The 20,000-nt window shown below is 37.5% G+C and overlaps 1 protein-coding gene across 2 annotated transcripts in view; it reads right to left on the bottom strand.

Moving 5' to 3' along the window:
- Positions 1-20,000, bottom strand: part of cand2 (cullin-associated and neddylation-dissociated 2 (putative)) — a 33,372-nt gene that overhangs the window by 8,560 nt on the left and 4,812 nt on the right. For both annotated transcript variants that reach the window (XM_076083506.1, XM_076083505.1), the window contains 10 exons: positions 4,547-4,866; positions 4,301-4,442; positions 3,909-4,027; positions 3,122-3,277; positions 2,049-2,270; positions 1,718-1,924; positions 1,214-1,401; positions 624-777; positions 409-549; positions 146-285 (listed from right to left, as the gene is read on the bottom strand). In XM_076083506.1, the coding sequence (XP_075939621.1) occupies positions 146-285; positions 409-549; positions 624-777; positions 1,214-1,401; positions 1,718-1,924; positions 2,049-2,270; positions 3,122-3,277; positions 3,909-4,027; positions 4,301-4,442; positions 4,547-4,866 (1,789 nt within the window). The remainder of the gene's footprint in view (positions 1-145; positions 286-408; positions 550-623; positions 778-1,213; positions 1,402-1,717; positions 1,925-2,048; positions 2,271-3,121; positions 3,278-3,908; positions 4,028-4,300; positions 4,443-4,546; positions 4,867-20,000) is intronic.

The raw sequence follows: 20,000 nt of genomic DNA, 5'->3' as shown, positions 1-20,000 counted from the left end.
TCACCGAACTCGAGGCTTCAAAACGTCACAAACCAACGAGAGACGACACGACGACTACGTCCACTTCTTTTAAACAGACTAATTTCATCTTCCTCAAGATGGAAGACATGAGGAGATAAAGAAGGCGGTAACGCTGAGAACACACCTGATGACCTCCTTGAGGGAGTGCAGCAGGAGGTACTGTCTCCTCGGCTGGGAGGAGATCTCCTTCAGCAGGAAGGGCAGGTAGTCGTTCAGGCTGCCGACCGCCATGCTGCCTAACGCGCAGGACGCTGCCGTCTTCACCTGAAACCACAAAGTGTTCACAGTCCGGTTCCCCTTCAACCAATGAGCACTCACCAGGTCAGAGAGAACATCACACCTGTCAGAGCCATGTTACACCCATTATACTTTATGTGTCTGTCTCACCTCCTCGTTGGTGGAGGAGATGGCCTCCAGGAGGACTCCCTGCACCTCCTTACTTCCTCCCAGGCTGCCGCTCCTCCCCACCTCCCCCAGACACAACAGAGCCAGGACTCGAGCAGACTCAGGAGAACCAGGATTCTTCACCTGAGGAGAGAGGAGATACAGTGAAACTGATCCAGGTGGTGTTGTCCATCACCTGTGAACAAACTCCCACGCACCTCCTGCAGGAGTCCGGCCACCGTGGCCGGTGTCTCTGAGGGGCAGGAGGAGGACAGAGCCGCTACACAACGAGCTACAGACTGGTACGACTGTCTGTGGATCAGGGAGGACTGGGAGCTGTGGAACGGGTCTGTGAGGGACTTCAGCAACTGACTGAGAGGAGGACAAGAGAGGAGGAGGAGAGGAGGAAGACAGGGGGAGAGGAGAGAGGAGGAAGGCAGGAGGAGAGGAGGAGGAGAGGAGGAGAGGAGGAGAGGAGGAGAGAGGGGAGGAGGAAGGAGGAGAGATGTTCTGCATGAAATCAGTCAAAACTCTTTAAATATGAAAACAAAACAAATAACTTTATTAAATACGAGTTGATGGACCTGAAAACAAGAGAAAAACTTTGGTGGTTTCTACAATCATCACTAACATTCGTCATCAAAGTCTTTATGGATTAAAGCTGTTTCATCTTTTACAGACTCTTCATGTTGATAAATACAGAAGTCTGAGGGAAACTCTCATCTTTAGAACTTCTTTAAACACAAATATAAAATATCAGATTCATATCAACAGATAAAGAAACCTTAGTCTGACCCACATGTCTCACCTGTAGCCCAGGTTACTGCTTTTGGACAGAACCAGAGCCTGAAGGAGGTCCAGTATGGCTGCCAGAGCTCCTCCCTGAAGGAGAGGAGAGTGGACCAGTCTGAAGACGCACGGCAGCACGGAGGAGCTGATCTTAGCCAGGGAGGAGGAGCAGGCCCTGGACAAGGAGGTCAGCAAGGAGACGGACACCTAGGAGACATGACACATGTTAGAGGAGAGGAGGAGGAGAGGAGGAGACGCAGGCTCTGGACAAGGAGGTCAGCAAGGAGACGGACACCTCGGCGACATGACACATGTCAGAGGAGGAGAGGAGAAGGAGAGGAGGAGAGGAGGAGGAGAGGAGGAGAGGAGGAGAAAGATGTTTGAGGAGATGTGACCTCAGGTCAGCAGGACTGAAGATGATGAAAACGTTTCATTTAGTCTCAAACCTTAAACACTGATGAACTGATTGATAACACTGAAGCTGGATTATTGTGTCATAACACATTCATAGATTCAGATCTACCTGTGACACGTGCATGTCGCTCTCGTCCACCAGAGCAGGGAGCTCGCTCAGGACGGGCTCCAGCGCCGCGGGTTTGATTCCGGCGGCGTGGTGCGTGACCAGAGCGGTCAGACAGGCCAGCGTGGCGAGCTTCAGGGCTCGCTGGTTCTTCCTCAAGAAAGACCCCAAAACAGACAGAGTCTCCGGGAGGATGGACGACAAGTCGACCTGGACGAGAAGAGGAAGTACTCACATCCTTTACTGCAAGTACAAGTACTAATACCACACTGTGGAAGTACTACACCACTAGTAATACTCAAGTACTGATCGATCAGAGAGATGGTTCCTGAACCTTCAGCGGTGAAGCAGAGATGAGCGTGATGCTCCGGACGGCTGTGAGTCTCGTGATCTCATTCTTCAGCCTCTCCAGGAAGATCAACAGCACACCCTGAAGCTCCGCCCCCAGGTGGTCGCCCAGGTGACACACCAGGTGACCCATACAGGAAATGGCCCTCTCCTTCACTTCCTGGTCGATGTCGGTGGCTTTCAGCCTCTTCAAGGTGACGGGAAACACCTGGGGGGGGGGGGGGAGACACCGTGTGACTTCTTCTCTGGGTCATTTATGTGATGACACAGACAGTTTCAATAAAGTTTATTCAAAGATACCTGCAGCCACAGCGTTGATTACTGAACATAAAGCTGCAGATGTCTGCTTGAGGTTTATATCACAGCAGCTTCACAACTACAGTTATCAACATGTACATTCATATTACGCATCTTTTGACGTTTGAAATGAAATCATCAGATGCTCGTTGGTCCTTCAGCTGATCAATCAGGCGTCATGTTGCATAGAGCCGCAATATTTACCGGGTAAGTGAAGCTCAGCATTATTGGGAATATTGCACAATTTCAATAAAAAATCTTTAAATAGTAAATTACACATAAAAAGCAAAACGATGCCTTTCAATGAATAGTTAGCTGCTCTGTATTCAGCTTGATTCATCTATTCCCATTCATTATTCATCTTTATTCATGTGTTCATAGATGAGCAGTCCTTTGCACACGGCCCTCCACTAGCTAATCTCACTATGTATTTTACAAGTTAATGGATTTATGTATTTGTGCTACTTATAACTTAATAACTACTGTAATGCAGCCTGAGCAGGTGACCGTAGTGCTTCCATATTATTCTCGTTAATTCCGTGAATATTTCTGTATCCCGTCATGACGCCCCAAACGACCGGCGCCGGACTAATTCTCCGATGAGTAAAAGTGAAAGCACTTCATGGTGAATGTGTGTCTGTCACCAACGTGTTCTCTTCTTCTGTGTTTTGATAACGACGACAGTTTATCATCACTCTGCTTTCATATTAATGAGAACAATAAAACCAGTGAGTTAAACACAGAGAGCAGAGAGCCTCACACCTCCCTGACGAACGGTCTGGGGTCGAATCCCGCCGCGGTGGCGCTCTGTCCCGGCGGCCTCGTCACTCTGACCAGCTGCTGGGCGACGAGCAGAGCCTCCGAGGTGATCTTATAGAAGGAGTCCTCCACACAGGCCACCACCGGGGGCAGCAGAACCTGCAGAGACCAGAAGAAGAAGTCAGATCAGCTGTTACTTTACGAGAGTCATTTATATTTAACCATACTTTACACTTCTACTCCACTACATTATATCATAACTTTAGTTACTTTACAGATTTAGATTATCAGCCAACTAATAAATGATGATTAAACTACCAGCAGTATATAAAGTGACTAACATGAGCTCCATCTTCAAAGTGATGAACACATTAATGCAACAATAACATAATATATATATATATATATATATTATTCTGCAGAATTAGTGCTTTAACTTTTGGTGCTTTAACTATATTTTCATGCTAATACTTTGACTTAAGTAAAGTTTTGAATGATGGACTAGACGGATGGTAGACAGACAGACAGACAGACAGACAGGTAGAGAGACAGACAGACAGACAGACAGACAGACAGACAGGTAGAGAGACAGACAGACAGACAGACAGACAGACAGGTAGACAGACAGGTAGAGAGACAGACAGACAGACAGACAGACAGACAGACAGGTAGAGAGGTATAAAACAGACGGCTGTGATGGATAGTGAGCCGTCAGTGAGACCAGTGGCAGGCGGAGAGCGTAGGAAGCGATACGGCTGTTTACTTCTATTCACATGAAGCCTTAAAGAACCTGCATGTGTGACTGAAAGGCTTGAGGAGGGTGAGAGAGGAGGAGCACATGGAAGAAGGAGAGAGCATCGATCCTCATGGTGGAGGAGGTGGACCGGTCTGTCAGGGAGAAGACGATGCCTGGGGGAGGGAGGAAGGAGGAGAGAGGAGGGAGGAGAAGAGAGGATGGGAGGGAGGGATGGAGGGGGGGAGGAGAGAGGAGAGAGGAGGAAGGAAGGAGGGAGGTGGGAGGAGAGAGGTAGCAGGGACAAGGAAGAAGGGAGGGAGGAGATAAAAATAAGAGAAGAGTGACGAGAAAATGCATCAACTCTGTGTGTGTGTGTGTGTGTGTGTGTGTGTGTGTGTGTGTGTGTGTGTGTGTGTGTGTGTGTGTGTGTGTGTGTGTGTGTGTACCAGGTATCAGAGCAGGTATGTGCGTCTCCAGAGCTCCAGGAACAGTGTGACTCAGCTCAGTGAGCAGGCTGAAGCAGCCCTGTCGGGATTTGATGCTCTTCTCCTTCAGCTGTCTGTGGAGAGCCTTCACTATCACAGGTACCTGGACACACACACACACACACACACACACACACACGTTTCTATTGTACTTATCTTTGACTTTATATACAGTATATATATATATATACTTCAACCCTCCTGTACCTGTTTCTTCAGCATGACGACTCCTGGCTCCTCCTCCTCGTCTTCCTCTCTGCTCACCGTTGACTCCGAGGACGCCATGAGGCCCCGGCGACTCGATCCCGCCCGCGTTTGTCTCAGCAGCGCCGAAAAGGCAGCGAAGACGTCGGCCCTCACGTTCTCCTCGCGCTCCTTGAACTGAGCGAGCAGAGCCGGACAGATGGAGGAGTAGAAGAAGAGGAGGAGGTCACGGCGAGTGTTGATCAGCGTCTCCAGACACTTGATGGAGGAGCGCCGCACCTTCCAGCTCATATCATCATCATCACTGTACTCTTCATCTGATTCTGAGAGGAACCAAGTACATTCAATACACAAGTACTGTCCTAAAGTAGTAGTATCTATTAGTATCTCCATGTTCTGCTACTTCCTACTCCTCCACTACATCTCAGAGGTACATATAGTACTTTATACTGTACTACATCTCAGAGGTACATGTTGTACTTTATGCTGTAGTACATCTCAGAGGTACATGTTGTACTTTATACTGTACTACATCTCAGAGGTACATGTTGTACTTTATGCTGTAGTACATCTCAGAGGTACATGTTGTACTTTATACTGTACTACATCTCAGAGGTACATATATTACTTTATACTGTACTACATCTCAGAGGTACATGTACTTTATACTGTACTACATCTCAGAGGTACATGTACTTTATACTGTACTACATCTCAGAGGTTCATATTGTACTTTATACTGTACTACATCTCAGAGGTACATATAGTACTTTATACTGTACTACATCTCAGAGGTTCATATTGTACTTTATACTGTACTACATCTCAGAGGTTCATGTTGTACTTTATACTGTACTACATCTCAGAGGTACATATAGTACTTTATACTGTACTACATCTCAGAGGTACATGTTGTACTTTATACTGTACTACATCTCAGAGGTTCATATTGTACTTTATACTGTACTACATCTCAGAGGTTCATATTGTACTTTATACTGTACTACATCTCAGAGGTACATGTTGTACTTTATACTGTACTACATCTCAGAGGTTCATGTTGTACTTTATACTGTACTACATCTCAGAGGTTCATATTGTACTTTATACTGTACTACATCTCAGAGGTACATGTTGTACTTTATACTGTACTACATCTCAGAGGTTCATATTGTACTTTATACTGTACTACATCTCAGAGGTTCATATTGTACTTTATACTGTACTACATCTCAGAGGTACATGTTGTACTTTATACTGTACTACATCTCAGAGGTTCATGTTGTACTTTATACTGTACTACATCTCAGAGGTACATGTTGTACTTTATACTGTACTACATCTCAGAGGTTCATGTTGTACTTTATACTGTACTACATCTCAGAGGTACATGTTGTACTTTATACTGTACTACATCTCAGAGGTTCATATTGTACTTTATACTGTACTACATCTCAGAGGTACATATAGTACTTTATACTGTACTACATCTCAGAGGTACATGTTGTACTTTATACTGTACTACATCTCAGAGGTTCATATTGTACTTTATACTGTACTACATCTCAGAGGTTCATGTTGTACTTTATACTGTACTACATCTCAGAGGTACATGTTGTACTTTATACTGTACTACATCTCAGAGGTTCATATTGTACTTTATGCTGTACTACATCTCAGAGGTACATATAGTACTTTATACTGTACTACATCTCAGAGGTTCATATTGTACTTTATACTGTACTACATCTCAGAGGTACATGTTGTACTTTATACTGTACTACATCTCAGAGGTACATGTTGTACTTTATGCTGTAGTACATCTCAGAGGTACATGTTGTACTTTATACTGTACTACATCTCAGAGGTACATATATTACTTTATACTGTACTACATCTCAGAGGTACATGTTGTACTTTATACTGTACTACATCTCAGAGGTACATATAGTACTTTATACTGTACTACATCTCAGAGGTACATGTTGTACTTTATACTGTACTACATCTCAGAGGTTCATGTTGTACTTTATACTGTACTACATCTCAGAGGTACATATAGTACTTTATACTGTACTACATCTCAGAGGTACATATAGTACTTTATGCTGTACTTCATCTCAGAGGTACATGTTGTACTTTATACTGTACTACATCTCAGAGGTACATATAGTACTTTATACTGTACTACATCTCAGAGGTACATGTACTTTATACTGTAGTACATCTCAGAGGTTCATATTGTACTTTATACTGTACTACATCTCAGAGGTCCATATTGTACTTTATACTGTACTACATCTCAGAGGTACATATAGTACTTTATACTGTACTACATCTCAGAGGTACATGTTGTACTTTATACTGTACTACATCTCAGAGGTTCATGTTGTACTTTATACTGTACTACATCTCAGAGGTACATATAGTACTTTATACTGTACTACATCTCAGAGGTACATGTTGTACTTTATACTGTACTACATCTCAGAGGTACATATAGTACTTTATACTGCACTACATCTCAGAGGTACATATTGTACTTTATACTGCACTACATCTCAGAGGTACATATTGTACTTTATGCTGTAGTACATCTCAGAGGTACATGTTGTACTTTATACTGTACTACATCTCAGAGGTACATATATTACTTTATACTGTACTACATCTCAAAGGTACATGTTGTACTTAATACTGTACTACATCTCAGAGGTACATGTACTTTATACTGTAGTACATCTCAGAGGTTCATATTGTACTTTATACTGTACTACATCTCAGAGGTCCATATTGTACTTTATACTGTACTACATCTCAGAGGTACATATAGTACTTTATACTGTACTACATCTCAGAGGTACATGTTGTACTTTATACTGTACTACATCTCAGAGGTTCATGTTGTACTTTATACTGTACTACATCTCAGAGGTACATATTGTACTTTATACTGTACTACATCTCAGAGGTACATGTTGTACTTTATACTGTACTACATCTCAGAGGTACATATAGTACTTTATGCTGTACTACATCTCAGAGGTACATGTTGTACTTTATACTGTACTACATCTCAGAGGTAAATATAGTACTTTATACTGTACTACATCTCAGAGGTACATATAGTACTTTATGCTGTACTACATATCAGAGGTACATGTTGTACTTTATACTGTACTACATCTCAGAGGTACATATAGTACTTTATACTGTACTACATCTCAGAGGTACATGTTGTACTTTATACTGTACTACATCTCAGAGGTACATATAGTACTTTATACTGTACTACATCTCAGAGGTACATATAGTACTTTATGCTGTACTACATATCAGAGGTACATATTGTACTTTATGCTGTACTACATCTCAGAGGTACATGTTGTACTTTATACTGTACTACATATCAGAGGTACATATAGTACTTTATACTGTACTACATCTCAGAGGTACATATTGTACTTTATACTGTACTACATCTCAGAGGTACATATAGTACTTTATGCTGTACTACATCTCAGAGGTACATGTTGTACTTTATGCTGTAGTACATCTCAGAGGTACATGTTGTACTTTATACTGTACTATATCTCAGAGGTACATATATTACTTTATACTGTACTACATCTCAGAGGTACATGTTGTACTTTATACTGTACTACATATCAGAGGTACATGTTGTACTTTATACTGTACTACATCTCAGAGGTACATATAGTACTTTATACTGCACTACATCTCAGAGGTACATATTGTACTTTATACTGTACTACATCTCAGAGGTACATGTTGTACTTTATACTGTACTACATATCAGAGGTACATGTACTTTATACTGTAGTACATCTCAGAGGTTCATATTGTACTTTATACTGTACTACATCTCAGAGGTCCATATTGTACTTTATACTGTACTACATCTCAGAGGTACATATAGTACTTTATACTGTACTACATCTCAGAGGTACATGTTGTACTTTATACTGTACTACATCTCAGAGGTTCATGTTGTACTTTATACTGTACTACATCTCAGAGGTACATATAGTACTTTATACTGTACTACATCTCAGAGGTACATGTTGTACTTTATACTGTACTACATCTCAGAGGTACATATATTACTTTATACTGTACTACATCTCAGAGGTACATGTTGTACTTTATACTGTACTACATCTCAGAGGTACATGTACTTTATACTGTAGTACATCTCAGAGGTTCATGTTGTACTTTATACTGTACTACATCTCAGAGGTACATATAGTACTTTATACTGTACTACATCTCAGAGGTACATGTTGTACTTTATACTGTACTACATCTCAGAGGTACATATAGTACTTTATACTGTACTACATCTCAGAGGTACATATTGTACTTTATACTGTACTACATCTCAGAGGTACATATAGTACTTTATACTGTACTACATCTCAGAGGTACATGTTGTACTTTATACTGTACTACATCTCAGAGGTTCATGTTGTACTTTATACTGTACTACATCTCAGAGGTACATATTGTACTTTATACTGTACTACATCTCAGAGGTACATGTTGTACTTTATACTGTACTACATCTCAGAGGTACATATAGTACTTTATGCTGTACTACATCTCAGAGGTACATGTTGTACTTTATACTGTACTACATCTCAGAGGTAAATATAGTACTTTATACTGTACTACATCTCAGAGGTACATATAGTACTTTATGCTGTACTACATATCAGAGGTACATGTTGTACTTTATACTGTACTACATCTCAGAGGTACATATAGTACTTTATACTGTACTACATCTCAGAGGTACATGTTGTACTTTATACTGTACTACATCTCAGAGGTACATATAGTACTTTATACTGTACTACATCTCAGAGGTACATATAGTACTTTATGCTGTACTACATATCAGAGGTACATATTGTACTTTATGCTGTACTACATCTCAGAGGTACATGTTGTACTTTATACTGTACTACATATCAGAGGTACATATAGTACTTTATACTGTACTACATCTCAGAGGTACATATTGTACTTTATACTGTACTACATCTCAGAGGTACATATAGTACTTTATGCTGTACTACATCTCAGAGGTACATGTTGTACTTTATGCTGTAGTACATCTCAGAGGTACATGTTGTACTTTATACTGTACTATATCTCAGAGGTACATATATTACTTTATACTGTACTACATCTCAGAGGTACATGTTGTACTTTATACTGTACTACATATCAGAGGTACATGTTGTACTTTATACTGTACTACATCTCAGAGGTACATATAGTACTTTATACTGCACTACATCTCAGAGGTACATATTGTACTTTATACTGTACTACATCTCAGAGGTACATGTTGTACTTTATACTGTACTACATATCAGAGGTACATGTACTTTATACTGTAGTACATCTCAGAGGTTCATATTGTACTTTATACTGTACTACATCTCAGAGGTCCATATTGTACTTTATACTGTACTACATCTCAGAGGTACATATAGTACTTTATACTGTACTACATCTCAGAGGTACATGTTGTACTTTATACTGTACTACATCTCAGAGGTTCATGTTGTACTTTATACTGTACTACATCTCAGAGGTACATATAGTACTTTATACTGTACTACATCTCAGAGGTACATGTTGTACTTTATACTGTACTACATCTCAGAGGTACATATATTACTTTATACTGTACTACATCTCAGAGGTACATGTTGTACTTTATACTGTACTACATCTCAGAGGTACATGTACTTTATACTGTAGTACATCTCAGAGGTTCATGTTGTACTTTATACTGTACTACATCTCAGAGGTACATATAGTACTTTATACTGTACTACATCTCAGAGGTACATGTTGTACTTTATACTGTACTACATCTCAGAGGTACATATAGTACTTTATACTGTACTACATCTCAGAGGTACATATAGTGCTTTATACTGTAGTACATCTCAGAGGTACATATAGTACTTTATACTGTAGTACATCTCAGAGGTTCATATTGTACTTTATACTGTACTACATCTCAGAGGTCCATATTGTACTTTATACTGTACTACATCTCAGAGGTACATATAGTACTTTATACTGTACTACATCTCAGAGGTACATGTTGTACTTTATACTGTACTACATCTCAGAGGTACATATAGTACTTTATACTGCACTACATCTCAGAGGTACATATTGTACTTTATGCTATAGTACATCTCAGAGGTACATGTTGTACTTTATACTGAACTACATCTCAGAGGTACATATATTACTTTATACTGTACTACATCTCAGAGGTACATGTTGTACTTTATACTGTACTACATCTCAGAGGTACATGTACTTTATACTGTAGTACATCTCAGAGGTACATGTTGTACTTTATACTGTACTACATCTCAGAGGTACATATAGTACTTTATGCTGTACTACATATCAGAGGTACATATTGTACTTTATACTGTACTACATCTCAGAGGTACATGTTGTACTTTATACTGTACTACATCTCAGAGGTACATATAGTACTTTATACTGTACTACATCTCAGAGGTACATATTGTACTTTATACTGTACTACATCTCAGAGGTACATATAGTACTTTATACTGTACTACATCTCAGAGGTACATGTTGTACTTTATACTGTACTACATCTCAGAGGTTCATGTTGTACTTTATACTGTACTACATCTCAGAGGTACATATTGTACTTTATACTGTACTACATCTCAGAGGTACATGTTGTACTTTATACTGTACTACATCTCAGAGGTACATATAGTACTTTATGCTGTACTACATCTCAGAGGTACATGTTGTACTTTATACTGTACTACATCTCAGAGGTAAATATAGTACTTTATACTGTACTACATCTCAGAGGTACATATAGTACTTTATGCTGTACTACATATCAGAGGTACATGTTGTACTTTATACTGTACTACATCTCAGAGGTACATATAGTACTTTATACTGTACTACATCTCAGAGGTACATGTTGTACTTTATACTGTACTACATCTCAGAGGTACATATAGTACTTTATACTGTACTACATCTCAGAGGTACATATAGTACTTTATGCTGTACTACATATCAGAGGTACATATTGTACTTTATGCTGTACTACATCTCAGAGGTACATGTTGTACTTTATACTGTACTACATCTCAGAGGTACATATAGTACTTTATACTGTACTACATCTCAGAGGTACATATTGTACTTTATACTGTACTACATCTCAGAGGTACATATAGTACTTTATGCTGTACTACATCTCAGAGGTACATGTTGTACTTTATGCTGTAGTACATCTCAGAGGTACATGTTGTACTTTATACTGTACTATATCTCAGAGGTACATATATTACTTTATACTGTACTACATCTCAGAGGTACATGTTGTACTTTATACTGTACTACATATCAGAGGTACATGTTGTACTTTATACTGTACTACATCTCAGAGGTACATATAGTACTTTATACTGCACTACATCTCAGAGGTACATATTGTACTTTATACTGTACTACATCTCAGAGGTACATGTTGTACTTTATACTGTACTACATATCAGAGGTACATGTACTTTATACTGTAGTACATCTCAGAGGTTCATATTGTACTTTATACTGTACTACATCTCAGAGGTCCATATTGTACTTTATACTGTACTACATCTCAGAGGTACATATAGTACTTTATACTGTACTACATCTCAGAGGTACATGTTGTACTTTATACTGTACTACATCTCAGAGGTTCATGTTGTACTTTATACTGTACTACATCTCAGAGGTACATATAGTACTTTATACTGTACTACATCTCAGAGGTACATGTTGTACTTTATACTGTACTACATCTCAGAGGTACATATATTACTTTATACTGTACTACATCTCAGAGGTACATGTTGTACTTTATACTGTACTACATCTCAGAGGTACATGTACTTTATACTGTAGTACATCTCAGAGGTTCATGTTGTACTTTATACTGTACTACATCTCAGAGGTACATATAGTACTTTATACTGTACTACATCTCAGAGGTACATGTTGTACTTTATACTGTACTACATCTCAGAGGTACATATAGTACTTTATACTGTACTACATCTCAGAGGTACATATAGTGCTTTATACTGTAGTACATCTCAGAGGTACATATAGTACTTTATACTGTAGTACATCTCAGAGGTTCATATTGTACTTTATACTGTACTACATCTCAGAGGTCCATATTGTACTTTATACTGTACTACATCTCAGAGGTACATATAGTACTTTATACTGTACTACATCTCAGAGGTACATGTTGTACTTTATACTGTACTACATCTCAGAGGTACATATAGTACTTTATACTGCACTACATCTCAGAGGTACATATTGTACTTTATGCTATAGTACATCTCAGAGGTACATGTTGTACTTTATACTGTACTACATCTCAGAGGTACATATATTACTTTATACTGTACTACATCTCAGAGGTACATGTTGTACTTTATACTGTACTACATCTCAGAGGTACATGTACTTTATACTGTAGTACATCTCAGAGGTACATGTTGTACTTTATACTGTACTACATCTCAGAGGTACATATAGTACTTTATGCTGTACTACATATCAGAGGTACATATTGTACTTTATACTGTACTACATCTCAGAGGTACATATAGTACTTTATGCTGTACTACATATCAGAGGTACATATTGTACTTTATGCTGTACTACATCTCAGAGGTACATGTTGTACTTTATACTGTACTACATATCAGAGGTACATATAGTACTTTATACTGTACTACATCTCAGAGGTCCATATTGTACTTTATACTGTACTACATCTCAGAGGTACATATAGTACTTTATACTGTACTACATCTCAGAGGTACATGTTGTACTTTATACTGTACTACATCTCAGAGGTTCATGTTGTACTTTATACTGTACTACATCTCAGAGGTACATATAGTACTTTATACTGTACTACATCTCAGAGGTACATGTTGTACTTTATACTGTACTACATCTCAGAGGTACATATATTACTTTATACTGTACTACATCTCAGAGGTACATGTTGTACTTTATACTGTACTACATCTCAGAGGTACATGTACTTTATACTGTAGTACATCTCAGAGGTTCATGTTGTACTTTATACTGTACTACATCTCAGAGGTACATATAGTACTTTATACTGTACTACATCTCAGAGGTACATGTTGTACTTTATACTGTACTACATCTCAGAGGTACATATAGTACTTTATACTGTACTACATCTCAGAGGTACATATAGTGCTTTATACTGTAGTACATCTCAGAGGTACATATAGTACTTTATACTGTAGTACATCTCAGAGGTTCATATTGTACTTTATACTGTACTACATCTCAGAGGTCCATATTGTACTTTATACTGTACTACATCTCAGAGGTACATATAGTACTTTATACTGTACTACATCTCAGAGGTACATGTTGTACTTTATACTGTACTACATCTCAGAGGTACATATAGTACTTTATACTGCACTACATCTCAGAGGTACATATTGTACTTTATGCTATAGTACATCTCAGAGGTACATGTTGTACTTTATACTGTACTACATCTCAGAGGTACATATATTACTTTATACTGTACTACATCTCAGAGGTACATGTTGTACTTTATACTGTACTACATCTCAGAGGTACATGTACTTTATACTGTAGTACATCTCAGAGGTACATGTTGTACTTTATACTGTACTACATCTCAGAGGTACATATAGTACTTTATACTGTACTACATCTCAGAGGTACATATAGTACTTTATGCTGTACTACATATCAGAGGTACATATTGTACTTTATGCTGTACTACATCTCAGAGGTACATGTTGTACTTTATGCTGTACTACATATCAGAGGTACATATAGTACTTTATACTGTACTACATCTCAGAGGTCCATATTGTACTTTATACTGTACTACATCTCAGAGGTACATATAGTACTTTATACTGTACTACATCTCAGAGGTACATGTTGTACTTTATACTGTACTACATCTCAGAGGTTCATGTTGTACTTTATACTGTACTACATCTCAGAGGTACATATAGTACTTTATACTGTACTACATCTCAGAGGTACATGTTGTACTTTATACTGTACTACATCTCAGAGGTACATGTTGTACTTTATACTGTACTACATCTCAGAGGTACATGTTGTACTTTATACTGTACTACATCTCAGAGGTACATGTACTTTATACTGTAGTACATCTCAGAGGTTCATGTTGTACTTTATACTGTACTACATCTCAGAGGTACATATAGTACTTTATACTGTACTACATCTCAGAGGTACATGTTGTACTTTATACTGTACTACATCTCACAGGTACATATAGTACTTTATACTGTACTACATCTCAGAGGTACATATAGTGCTTTATACTGTAGTACATCTCAGAGGTACATATAGTACTTTATACTGTTGTACATCTCAGAGGTTCATATTGTACTTTATACTGTACTACATCTCAGAGGTCCATATTGTACTTTATACTGTACTACATCTCAGAGGTACATATAGTACTTTATACTGTACTACATCTCAGAGGTACATGTTGTACTTTATACTGTACTACATCTCAGAGGTACATATAGTACTTTATACTGCACTACATCTCAGAGGTACATATTGTACTTTATGCTATAGTACATCTCAGAGGTACATGTTGTACTTTATACTGTACTACATCTCAGAGGTACATATATTACTTCATACTGTACTACATCTCAGAGGTACATGTTGTACTTTATACTGTACTACATCTCAGAGGTACATGTACTTTATACTGTAGTACATCTCAGAGGTACATGTTGTACTTTATACTGTACTACATCTCAGAGGTACATATAGTACTTTATACTGTACTACATCTCAGAGGTACATATAGTACTTTATGCTGTACTACATATCAGAGGTACATATTGTACTTTATGCTGTACTACATCTCAGAGGTACATGTTGTACTTTATACTGTACTACATATCAGAGGTACATATAGTACTTTATACTGTACTACATCTCAGAGGTACATATTGTACTTTATACTGTACTACATCTCAGAGGTACATATAGTACTTTATGCTGTACTACATCTCAGAGGTACATGTTGTACTTTATGCTGTAGTACATCTCAGAGGTACATGTTGTACTTTATACTGTACTATATCTCAGAGGTACATATATTACTTTATACTGTACTACATCTCAGAGGTACATGTTGTACTTTATACTGTACTACATATCAGAGGTACATGTTGTACTTTATACTGTACTACATCTCAGAGGTACATATAGTACTTTATACTGCACTACATCTCAGAGGTACATATTGTACTTTATACTGTACTACATCTCAGAGGTACATGTTGTACTTTATACTGTACTACATATCAGAGGTACATGTACTTTATACTGTAGTACATCTCAGAGGTTCATATTGTACTTTATACTGTACTACATCTCAGAGGTCCATATTGTACTTTATACTGTACTACATCTCAGAGGTACATATAGTACTTTATACTGTACTACATCTCAGAGGTTCATGTTGTACTTTATACTGTACTACATCTCAGAGGTTCATGTTGTACTTTATACTGTACTACATCTCAGAGGTACATATAGTACTTTATACTGTACTACATCTCAGAGGTACATGTTGTACTTTATACTGTACTACATCTCAGAGGTACATATATTACTTTATACTGTACTACATCTCAGAGGTACATGTTGTACTTTATACTGTACTACATCTCAGAGGTACATGTACTTTATACTGTAGTACATCTCAGAGGTTCATATTGTACTTTATACTGTACTACATCTCAGAGGTCCATATTGTACTTTATACTGTACTACATCTCAGAGGTACATATAGTACTTTATACTGTACTACATCTCAGAGGTACATGTTGTACTTTATACTGTACTACATCTCAGAGGTTCATGTTGTACTTTATACTGTACTACATCTCAGAGGTACATATAGTACTTTATACTGTACTACATCTCAGAGGTACATGTTGTACTTTATACTGTACTACATCTCAGAGGTACATATAGTACTTTATGCTGTACTTCATCTCAGAGGTACATGTAGTACTTTATGCTGTACTACATCTCAGAGGTACATGTACTTCATGCTGTAATACATCTCAGAGGTACATATAGTACTTTATGCTGTAATACATCTCAGAGGTACATATAGTACTTTATACTGTACTACATCTCAGAGGTACATATAGTACTTTATACTGTACTACATCTCAGAGGTACATGTTGTACTTTATACTGTACTACATCTCAGAGGTACATATAGTACTTTATACTGCACTACATCTCAGAGGTACATATTGTACTTTATTCTATAGTACATCTCAGAGGTACATGTTGTACTTTATACTGTACTACATCTCAGAGGTACATATATTACTTTATACTGTACTACATCTCAGAGGTACATGTTGTACTTTATACTGTACTACATCTCAGAGGTACATGTACTTTATACTGTAGTACATCTCAAAGGTACATGTTGTACTTTATACTGTACTACATCTCAGAGGTACATATAGTACTTTATACTGTACTACATCTCAGAGGTACATATAGTACTTTATGCTGTACTACATATCAGAGGTACATATTGTACTTTATGCTGTACTACATCTCAGAGGTACATGTTGTACTTTATACTGTACTACATATCAGAGGTACATATAGTACTTTATACTGTACTACATCTCAGAGGTACATATTGTACTTTATACTGTACTACATCTCAGAGGTACATATAGTACTTTATGCTGTACTACATCTCAGAGGTACATGTTGTACTTAATGCTGTAGTACATCTCAGAGGTACATGTTGTACTTTATACTGTACTATATCTCAGAGGTACATATATTACTTTATACTGTACTACATCTCAGAGGTACATGTTGTACTTTATACTGTACTACATATCAGAGTACTTTATACTGTACTACATCTCAGAGGTACATATAGTACTTTATACTGCACTACATCTCAGAGGTACATATTGTACTTTATACTGTACTACATCTCAGAGGTACATGTTGTACTTTATACTGTACTACATATCAGAGGTACATGTACTTTATACTGTAGTACATCTCAGAGGTTCATATTGTACTTTATACTGTACTACATCTCAGAGGTCCATATTGTACTTTATACTGTACTACATCTCAGAGGTACATATAGTACTTTATACTGTACTACATCTCAGAGGTACATGTTGTACTTTATACTGTACTACATCTCAGAGGTACATATAGTACTTTATACTGCACTACATCTCAGAGGTACATATTGTACTTTATGCTATAGTACATCTCAGAGGTACATGTTGTACTTTATACTGTACTACATCTCAGAGGTACATATATTACTTTATACTGTACTACATCTCAGAGGTACATATTGTACTTTATACTGTACTACATCTCAGAGGTACATGTACTTTATACTGTAGTACATCTCAGAGGTACATGTTGTACTTTATACTGTACTACATCTCAGAGGTACATATAGTACTTTATACTGTACTACATCTCAGAGGTACATATAGTACTTTATGCTGTACTACATATCAGAGGTACATATTGTACTTTATGCTGTACTACATCTCAGAGGTACATGTTGTACTTTATACTGTACTACATATCAGAGGTACATATAGTACTTTATACTGTACTACATCTCAGAGGTACATATTGTACTTTATACTGTACTACATCTCAGAGGTACATATAGTACTTTATGCTGTAGTACATCTCAGAGGTACATGTTGTACTTTATACTGTACTATATCTCAGAGGTACATATATTACTTTATACTGTACTACATCTCAGAGGTACATGTTGTACTTTATACTGTACTACATATCAGAGGTACATGTTGTACTTTATACTGTACTACATCTCAGAGGTACATATAGTACTTTATACTGCACTACATCTCAGAGGCACATATTGTACTTTATACTGTACTACATCTCAGAGGTACATGTTGTACTTTATACTGTACTACATATCAGAGGTACATGTACTTTATACTGTAGTACATCTCAGAGGTTCATATTGTACTTTATACTGTACTACATCTCAGAGGTCCATATTGTACTTTATACTGTACTACATCTCAGAGGTACATATAGTACTCTATACTGTACTACATCTCAGAGGTACATGTTGTACTTTATACTGTACTACATCTCAGAGGTTCATGTTGTACTTTATACTGTACTACATCTCAGAGGTACATATAGTACTTTATACTGTACTACATCTCAGAGGTACATGTTGTACTTTATACTGTACTACATCTCAGAGGTACATATATTACTTTATACTGTACTACATCTCAGAGGTACATGTTGTACTTTATACTGTACTACATCTCAGAGGTACATGTACTTTATACTGTACTACATCTCAGAGCTACATATAGTACTTTATACTGTACTACATCTCAGAGGTACATGTTGTACTTTATACTGTACTACATCTCAGAGGTACATATATTACTTTATACTGTACTACATCTCAGAGGTTCATGTTGTACTTTATACTGTACTACATCTCAGAGGTTCATGTTGTACTTTATACTGTACTACATCTCAGAGGTACATATAGTACTTTATACTGTACTACATCTCAGAGGTACATGTTGTACTTTATACTGTACTACATCTCAGAGGTACATATAGTACTTTATGCTGTACTTCATCTCAGAGGTACATGTAGTACTTTATGCTGTACTACATCTCAGAGGTACATGTACTTTATGCTGTAATACATCTCAGAGGTACATATAGTACTTTATACTGTACTACATCTCAGAGGTACATATAGTACTTTATACTGTACTACATCTCAGAGGTACATGTTGTACTTTATACTGTACTACATCTCAGAGGTACATATTGTACTTTATACTGTGCTACACCTCAGAGGTACATATTGTACTTTATACTGTACTACATCTCAGAGGTACATATAGTACTTTATACTGTACTACATCTCAGAAGTACATATAGTACTTTATGCTGTACTACATCTCAGAGGTACATGTTGTACTTTATGCTGTACTACATCTCAGAGGTACATGTTGTACTTTATACTGTACTACATCTCAGAGGTTCATGTTTTACTTTATACTGCACTACATCTCAGAGGTACATATTGTACTTTATGCTGTACTACATCTCAGAGCTACATATAGTACTTTATGCTGTACTACATCTCAGAGCTACATATTGTACTTTATGCTGTACTACATCTCAGAGCTACATATAGTACTTT

This window comes from Anarhichas minor, unplaced genomic scaffold, assembly GCF_050575085.1.
Source record: "Anarhichas minor isolate MPS153535 unplaced genomic scaffold, ASM5057508v1 ptg000135l, whole genome shotgun sequence".
Classification (NCBI taxonomy): domain Eukaryota; kingdom Metazoa; phylum Chordata; class Actinopteri; order Perciformes; family Anarhichadidae; genus Anarhichas; species Anarhichas minor.
Note: the sequence above shows the minus strand (reverse complement) of the source record. Positions and strands in the feature narration are given on the sequence as shown.